The sequence below is a fragment of the Callionymus lyra genome, chromosome 2 (assembly GCF_982586985.1).
Source record: "Callionymus lyra chromosome 2, fCalLyr1.hap1.1, whole genome shotgun sequence".
Lineage (NCBI taxonomy): Eukaryota > Metazoa > Chordata > Actinopteri > Syngnathiformes > Callionymidae > Callionymus > Callionymus lyra.
Window position 1 is genome coordinate 34,525,620 of NC_141819.1, and position 9,081 is coordinate 34,534,700.

The 9,081-nt window shown below is 36.2% G+C and overlaps 1 protein-coding gene across 3 annotated transcripts; it reads left to right on the top strand.

Moving 5' to 3' along the window:
* Positions 1–1,286: 1,286 nt before the first annotated feature.
* On the top strand, positions 1,287–8,441 carry dhcr7 (7-dehydrocholesterol reductase). 3 transcript variants are annotated; one of them, XM_087784777.1, is made up of 8 exons: positions 1,287–1,374; positions 1,951–2,068; positions 2,857–3,079; positions 3,148–3,238; positions 3,304–3,517; positions 5,605–5,809; positions 6,934–7,065; positions 7,336–8,441. In XM_087784777.1, the coding sequence occupies exons 2-8, from the start codon at positions 1,980–1,982 to the stop codon at positions 7,798–7,800; spliced, it is 1,419 nt and encodes a 472-aa protein (XP_087640903.1). In that variant the 5' UTR covers positions 1,287–1,374; positions 1,951–1,979; the 3' UTR covers positions 7,801–8,441. The 3 variants fall into 3 exon arrangements, with proteins under 3 accessions (XP_087640903.1, XP_087640904.1, XP_087640901.1); XM_087784778.1 differs by having other exon boundaries at positions 1,290–1,374; positions 1,954–2,068; XM_087784775.1 differs by having other exon boundaries at positions 1,356–1,370; positions 1,954–2,068.
* Positions 8,442–9,081: the final 640 nt, after the last annotated feature.

The window sequence follows — 9,081 nt, forward strand, 5'->3', positions numbered from 1 at the left end:
TTTTATGCGGCCCTTATGAGGTCACACATCATGTATAATTGTTTCTAATGGCTGACTATTTGATTATTTAACTGATTTATGTCAGTTAAGATCTTCCTTTGAATATTTTTTCTTTTATTTGTCCTTTTTCGGGGGTAATGATATTTCTAAACGAAAGATTATCCTATAAAATAACTTTTGCTTATTTCATAAAAACAGCTTCTTTTTTTTCTTGTTAAAATTTGTTAAATATAAAAATGTTTGGTCTTTCTTAATAAGCTTTAAATAAAATTAATGACAAATTATACAATACGGAACCAAATTGCACCTTAAACTTCTATTTAATGTTTTCATTATAGTTTTTCACAATATATTTAAACTTATTTTATTCATCTCTTTATTCTTTTGGCCTAAATACCTTTTACACTAATAGTCACAGATACAATTTCGCACCTTTAGAAATCTAACAGCCCACCCTTTATTTTAAACTGATGCTTTAAAACCAAATATTTTATATACAAAAATGTCTTACGCATAAGATTGATTTTTAATCTGATGGCCACAGTTTCAAAAAGGTAACTTTCACACATACATATAAAACCAAATAAGAAATTCCCTTTAGTACATTAACAACTCTATTAATCAAAATAAAAATGAAAATATTCATGAACCAATATTTAAAAATATATATATATTGTCTTCTGTCAGAGAAGTAACCCACTATGTTCGATTACTTGATATATGTTCGTTCTTTTTTCTTTCTTTTTAAATAATGGGCTATTAGACTAGTGACCCTGGTCTGAGAAAGACGCTTTACAAATAATTATTATTTACTTAGTTTGAACAGAAACAATGTTCTCTGTAAAACACTGACATCTAGTCGTATATTTAAGTAGGTGCATGCATAGCTCACTTGAATGGAGAAATGTGCCTCATATTGTTGGTAGAAGAATTAAACTAAATTAATATTAAAACACAAAAAACATTTTTTAATGAATTCAAACGACGATATACCGATAAACAATTGGCACGTTGTTTAGAAGAATAATAATTTACAATATATCGTACTATTTCTAGACAATAATTGTTTAAAAAAAATCTTGTATAAGTTTTGACCTTTTTAACTCTTATTTGTTGTAAAGTCCGTGATCTGATCATAGATATAATCAATCGATCAACCCAAGCAGTCCATCAGGCGGCGATGGTTCCAGGAATGAACGACCAATGAAAAGACGGATTCGCTCGTCAGCCCCTCCCCTGCTTGAATCCTATTGGCCGCCCTCAAGTCGTAGTGGCCCTATGGGCGGGGCCTGGACATGACGGTGTCTTGAGCAGCGGTTACATGAGCAGCTCTTGGGAGACATTCACAAGATCAATACCTCGATCTGACCGTAGGTGAGTCGTTTTCTGCCTTCAGCATCTTAAACCACTGCTTTGAAAGTTAATTTGCAGGAAAATGTGTTTACATCGAATGAAGGCCTTTTCACGTCCTTAGTTTACGCTGCGATGTTGCAAAGGTGCGTTCAAAGTGCGAGTACTAGTCGTAAATGTGAGTGTTTCTCTTAAAAGTGCACAATCCCTGCTTAAATCCAGGTGTTCGCGTGCTTAGGTGATGCTGGGTTGTGTTTTTGTTTTGCCTTTTGCGAAGCAACTTTGACCCAGAAAACATGAGGTAACAGATGTACCTGGATTTATTATCATTACAACATATTTGAGCGAGCTTTATCAAAATGACCTTCATTGGGTTTTTATCAGGTTTATCTCTGACATTTCACTCTTATCATGTTCGACATTGTTAGTGTGTGTGAAATATTTGACACTTCACTTTCCTGAAAGGTGTATCTGGAGGGAGTTTTAAACTTGTTTTTTAGTGTTATAATACTTAGTAACCATGTCATTGGTGACTAGTATGTCGACCCACATGAACTGCCTTTATGGCCGTAATGATTGATTCAAATCTGATGTGTCCAGCAGACCCGGGGACGAAGAGTGAAGTCACTATGGAGGCCACGAGAAGAAGAACCCAGCAGAACACCAACGGAAAGAGCCATGAGAAGATGGAGCAGTCGGCACAATGGGGGAGAGCATGGTGAGGTTTTTACCTTTTATTTGGCTCCATTATCCTTGACCTGTTGAAATGTGTCACTTTTTTTATTCGTTATATTTTATATTTCTCAATATATTTACGACATCCAGCGTGATGAGGTTCTTGTTTAAGTTTTATATTATAAAATCTTTCACAATGGTGCGCAATTTAATTTCCCCAGGGGCCACTTTTCATACAATGGCTGTCGAGAGGCCATAAATAAAAAATAAGAGCGCATACCGAAAAATAAAGTTACAAAATTAAGCCAAATATCGTTTTTGTATGTTATATAGCCTTTATCTAAAAAAAGAAAATAATTTAAAAACCACTTTCTCCAGAATAGTCTCTAAATTCACTTTAATCTTTTTTTTTAGCTGCAATAAATACTCATAAAAATGACAGAAGCTGAAAATATTAACTGTCAATCGTTTTTTTCTGAGCTTTTCTTTTTCTGTATTCGACTATTTTTTTTTGCGTGGTTTCACTGTGAATTTTGGTCATTTGATGGGTTATTGAATTTTAGAAATCAGTTCCATTATAACTTTATATTCAAAGCCATATAAACGAAACATTAGATGGAGCCATTTGCTCTGCCTGCACTTATTAAAACTAAGACAATAGGAATCTCATGTCACTGGCTGCAATTAATAATCAAAGACTACTAATGAATTATAGGAATAAAAACATAATATAATTGTTAGTTTCTACATGATCTTCCACTTTATTAGGGCCAAACGAAGGGCCACACTTTTCCCGGGTCTGCTCTAACGTCACATGACCTCCGCACACAGGGAGGTGGACTGGTTTTCTCTCAGCAGCGTCATCGCTCTCCTCCTCTTCGCCCCCTTCATTGTCTTCTTCTTCGTCATGGCGTGCGATCAGTACCAGTGCTCCGTCACCCAGCCCCTGCTGGAGCTGTACCAGGGAGACGCCACCTTGTCCTCCATCTGGGCCAGGTCGGCCAGCTTCACCTGGACGGCGGCTCAAATATACGCCATATGGGTGACCTTCCAGGTGAGTCGACAGAAGTGACACCCGGTAGCGACTCAGCAAATGTTACGGTGGCTTCATTTGTTCCTCAGCTGTTCCTGTACATGTGTGTTCCCGATGTGACGCACAAGTTCATACCTGGGTATGTCGGCGGTGTTCAGGAGGGAGCCATGACCCCTGCTGGTAAACATTACAAACATCCTCCGGAACGATTGCTTTGACTTAAAACTGTGTGTCTGAAAATAAAGGTCTGGTCAACAAGTATGAGATCAACGGGCTGCAGTGCTGGCTCATCACTCACGCCCTGTGGGTGGCCAACGCGCACTACTTCCACTGGTTCTCGCCCACCATCATCTTTGACCACTGGATCCCTCTCATGTGGTGCGCCAACATCCTGGGTTACGCCGTGTCTTCATTCGCTTTCATCAAGGCCTATTTATTTCCCACCAACTCTGAGGACTGGTGAGTAACAATCACAGAAGGGTCATGTGACAATAGCTACTTCTTAAGACATTTTTATTCGTGCAGGCTTTTCCTTGATTTTCTGGAACTCCTGTGTGGTTCTCAGTATTATCTTGACCTTTAAAATATATATTTTATTGAATATTGTTTTGATTGTTTAAGCGTTTTGTGACCCTGGTCTGGAAAAGCGCTATTTAAATAGAAATTACTTACTTACTTACTTTCAGTTCCTAATTTAATTGTACTTGATATAGTGTTAATTTCAAACTTGAATGGAATTATATTAAAGCCAATATTAAACAGTTGAATTTATCATTTTAAATGTTGAAACGTTTTTTGTATAATAAAGCCAACAGGCAATATTTAATTTAGGCTATAAGTTAAAAAAAATAGAGAATTCAGAAAATGTTTTTATTATTATCGGAATTACAATATCAAACTCTATGTGAAAACACATATTGATTTTGGAAAATATTCAATTCTGTTCCATTAAAAATCAACCTTAAATACAGGTTAATTTATTTATTTATTCAATAAGAAACAAATTCAACCTTTTAAAATCTAAATTATTCAATTTAGTTATTAAAAAAAATGTAATACTTAATAATCAAGAAAACATTCAACATTTCAACATTTGAAATGTTAACTCAACATTCTGATAGAGCTGATATACTTTAATAAACTAAGGTAAGGTAAAAAAAAAAAAAACTTTATTGATCCCTCAGGAGGTCTCCTTCGGGAAATTGTTTAAACTACCACATTCACTGTAAATTTGGGTCATTTATGTGTTATTTTATTATAGAAATCTGTTCCATTTTAACTATATAATCAAAACTGCATATACAGTATAATAACCATTCTCTTTTAGACAATAATGGAGGGCCGCAAAAATTGCCCATGAGCCATTAGACCTCTGACCTAAAACATGCCATACATAGACTGGTAAAATATTATAAAAGTTCATTTAAAAAGCATCTTTAATGATTAAGTTTAGACCTGAATGGATGAGGTTTCATGAAACCTTCAAGACAAATATTCAAGACAGTAAAAGACTGTTGTTTGACAAATATTGGCATCCAGAATCATTTAAATTCCTGTCTCACCTGTTTATTTATTTAACTATTTGTACAAAAATAAGCCTCCGGACTTAGGAAGAAAAAATTAGAATCTCTGAACTGTCATTTTTTTAAACTTCTTCTTAAGCATGTACCATGTATATGACGCAGCATTATCCTGCTCAAAATGAATTCTCCTTTAATGAAAACGAATGAATTATGCTAAACGACAAATGTGATTCATGAAGAGTAAACTATGAATAAAATAAAATATTAATAGATAGCAAAGAACCAAAATGTTGCTCACAATTAAACAACAGTTGCTCTTATGTAAGTACAAGATCTAGTCTAAAAAGAGGTTAGAATAAGTTACTTTTTCAAGAGCCGAATTTATTACTTTCCATCTCTTATAATAGGTAATTTCTAAATGGTACCCTTTATTTAAACAAATTCCTGGATGTTCATTAATGCAGACACGTCCAAAGACGCCTCAGTTTATTAAACTAATTAAAAGTGTTGACGCTGATTCATAAAGACTGAGAAAATTTCCTTTTGCTGCATAAATTATTCCTCTATTTTGCTTGAAGATATACAGAAGGTCCTTTAATTGCATTTTATCACATTTTGGCCTCTTTAAAAAGGTTTGCGATACGTTTGTTTATCCATAAACAATTATTACATGCTGATAAGAAAATTAGACAAAAGTAAACAGTAAGTTCTGCTTTAACAATTGTTAGCACAAGTTTGTTTACTGATCTGAAATAATCCTGTGTGTTTGTTCATTATTAGTTTAACCAAAAAGTGTGTCTGTCGTACAGTAACACTCAGTTAACGTTTCCACCCTTTTCTCTTTGCACAATATATTCAAGCTCTAACAAGTTTCTAAAATGAGTCATACACCTGTAGAAGACTCACACCTGCCGATTCAATCACTCTCTTAGGAATAAAGAAGGCTAAATAACATCATTTTGTTATCAATATGAAGATGTTTTCCTCGATAATAAAAGTTCAACATCTGGTTTGTTCCCGAAGCAAGTTCACCGGAAACGTCTTCTACAACTATATGATGGGGATCGAGTTCAACCCGCGCGTTGGCAAGTGGTTCGACTTCAAGCTGTTCTTCAACGGCCGGCCGGGTATCGTGGCCTGGACGCTCATCAACCTCTCCTACATGGCCAAGCAGCAGGAGCTGTACGGACACGTCAGCAACTCCATGATTTTAGTCAACGTCCTGCAGGTGAGGCTTGTTAGTGGCAGCTGTTCGGACTGAACGATCCATTGCGATATTAAAAAAATGCGATTATTAAATCGCAAAGGTTGCGATTTTATTTCATTGTATCTTAACTTAATTTTCAAGCCGTCATGTAGTCATGTGACTTAAGTGCGCGCCACTGGCGTATTTGTGTGTGTGCGTTAATCCAAACTAAATATAACATAAATTCAAATATGTATTTGACTAGTATTTGCACTTTTACTTACTCAATGGAATGAAGTTTATGTGATTTATTATTGACTTGAATATAAATGTTTACATCACACCTTTGAGCACGTTTTGCTGAAGTTTTAAAATATTTGCAGTGAATATATTAGGGTTGGTTTACAACTTTAATTTAAGTAGCTAAATGAACCTCTATTTATTTAAATGTATAGTTCATTTTCATTTATGACAAAGAATTGCATTTTGCTGGAAAGTGAATTATTTATTGCATTAGAGAAAAAAATCGCATATGCAATCACATTATTAAGAAAAATAATCGCAATTAGATTTTTTTCAATAATCGTTCCGCCCTAGTAACTGTAGGGTTTTAGGAAAAAATAATGATACACTTAAATATCGTGATATTTATTTTCACAATCTTCAATATATTGCAATGTATTGATTTATTTACAACCAACTGTTAACATATCCTCACAACATACAAATATTTAGAGTGTCTTCATTTGCAATTACATTTCCAGCTTGATAACAGTGAAATCATGGGTGGATGACTTGGGATGAGAGGATACGGTCGAATCCAGCAGCTTTTAAAGCTGATGTTTTGACATATTTTGGTTTTAAAACAAATGAAAGCAGTTACGACTTCATCAAGAGTCATGTGGTCTGTAAATTCTTCAACACCAGAGAGTACTCGACAGTACTACAAATATATCCTCGTTCTTACAGTATCACAATATATTTTCAGGTTGCATTGCACCTGTATCGTGATACGAATCGTCACATACTTGCCAATACACATCCATAGTGTACATTGTAGTACTCTAGGTTTGATAATGATGCCAGGTTTCATTGAATCAGTACAGAACCAAAGACCCAGCACTACTACACTGATAACTCACTAACAAGCTCTTCTCTCCTCGCAGGCCATTTATGTTTTGGACTTCTTCTGGAATGAGACGTGGTACCTGAAGACCATCGACATCTGTCACGATCACTTTGGGTGGTACCTTGGGTGGGGTGACTGTGTCTGGCTGCCTTATCTCTACACTTTACAGGTGAGGGTCACCATATCGCAGTTTGTGGTCTTGCCGTTTTAAAAGGTTGTTTTTTGCCGTGTAAATAAATATATTAGGATAGGATTTCGATGCTGCTTGGAATTGATCCTACTTTTATAAAAGCGTGGGAAAAAAATGATTTTAACTTATTGGGAAGCCCTAATAACCCCGCCCACCTTACTTACCTATTAGTAAAAATGATCAGGTTTCAGAGCGTAACCGCAGCAATAAACAAGGGATCACTGTCGTTTAACGCTTCACCTTCTACAGGGACTATATCTGGTCTACCATCCAGTCCAGCTCTCCAACCCTCACGCCCTGGCCGTCCTCCTGCTGGGTCTGGTGGGCTACTACATCTTCCGCTCCACCAACCACCAGAAGGATCTTTTCCGCCGCACTGGAGGCAACTGCTCCATCTGGGGGCGCAAGCCGGCCTACATCGAGTGCTCCTACCTCTCGGCCGACGGCGCCACTCACCGCAGCAAGCTGATGACCTCGGGCTTCTGGGGAGTCGCCCGACACTTCAACTACACCGGCGACCTGATGGGCTCGCTGGCGTACTGCGCCGCCTGCGGCTTCGGCCACGTCCTGCCGTACTTTTACATCGTGTACATGACCATCCTGCTGGTGCACCGGTGCATACGCGACGAGCACCGGTGCGGCAGCAAGTACGGCAAAGACTGGAAACGCTACACTGACGCTGTTTCTTATCGCCTCATCCCGGGGCTGTTTTAGTCAGTCGTTCATGAGCGCCGTCATTATTTTCAAATATAAACTCGAGTCCTTATATATATATTATAATTAATAATATTTACTTCATTTTGTACAGCAAATGTAAGTCTTCTATTTACTTGACATACAAATATGTTTGCACCAAACAAACATTTTTACGAGTGAAACTGTAATCTAAAATGTAACCTGTTTAATTAACTGGTTGTTACTTTTTATTTACATTTTAAACTGTTAGTCCTGAACAGGTTGAAACATTTTTTTCATTATGTTTTAAACAACTATATTATTTCCAAGCAAAAAATGTACATCCCTTTTTCCTGTTTAACCCAAAACCAGATTATTTTTAGAATAAAACTTAAGTTTTGAATTTATATATACAGTATATAACAATAATATTTTCTTAGATGATTTCTATCAATGTTCATAAGAATTCTCCTCAGCATTGTGGAAAAAATCAAGAGACCTAGAGAACATTCCTATGTAAAGCTAGTAACTACAAGCCAGCAGTAGAATATCACAGGTTCCGTTTATGAAATCAAGCTTCAGGGCGGATTCTGTCTATTTACAACAAGCTTTATAACTATTGTCTTTTGAAATTAGTGCCTTTTTATTAACAGTGATGTGAATAAAACAATTGACAGCTACCTCGTTCTTTTTAGAATGTTTTTGCGAGTGTCCAGTTGGAAAAAGCTCTTGTGATAAGAAGCTGAAAATGAATATCTTTGATCAGTTTTCTGAAACTTTAACTGGGATGAAACACCTTGGACTAGCGATGGCATTGAAATAGCGATGGGCTGATGAAGCTTCATGAAACAGTGACATCAAAACAGTCCACTAGATGTCAATGTTTGGCCAATAATCTTGTTGTCTAACAGTTTTTGCTCATGAAACCACACATGAGTTTAAAATTGAAGGAAGGTGTAAGAGAAAAAGGGATACTCTTACACATCGCAACATTTTTTTCATGATACTGTATTGATATTAAAGTTTTTTATTCACAATTAACAAGGAAATATTAACTGCAATTAAACTTCTAGCCGCCAGATGGTAGCAGTTATTACATCCACTGCGCCAAAGGAACAATGAAATCCTGGTGATAACTGGGGATAAGAGGATATAGTCCTTTGTCTAGAGTCATGTGGTCTGTAAACTCTGCAACACCAGAGTCAAATAATGACAAAACTACAAATATATCCATGTTTCTACAGTATCAGTAAACACAACATATTGCTTTGTTACACCTGTATTGTGATATGTATCGTATTGCCAGTTTATTGCTAATAC

Bases quoted from the DNA above. Each gene is read 5' to 3' on its own strand.
- dhcr7 (XM_087784777.1), top strand. From the start codon at position 1,980: ATGGAGGCCACGAGAAGAAGAACCCAGCAGAACACCAACGGAAAGAGC. The intron at 3,239-3,303 runs GTAAACATTACA...CTGAAAATAAAG, and splicing joins GGGAGCCATGACCCCTGCTG to GTCTGGTCAACAAGTATGAG. The intron at 7,066-7,335 runs GTGAGGGTCACC...CACCTTCTACAG, and splicing joins CTTATCTCTACACTTTACAG to GGACTATATCTGGTCTACCA.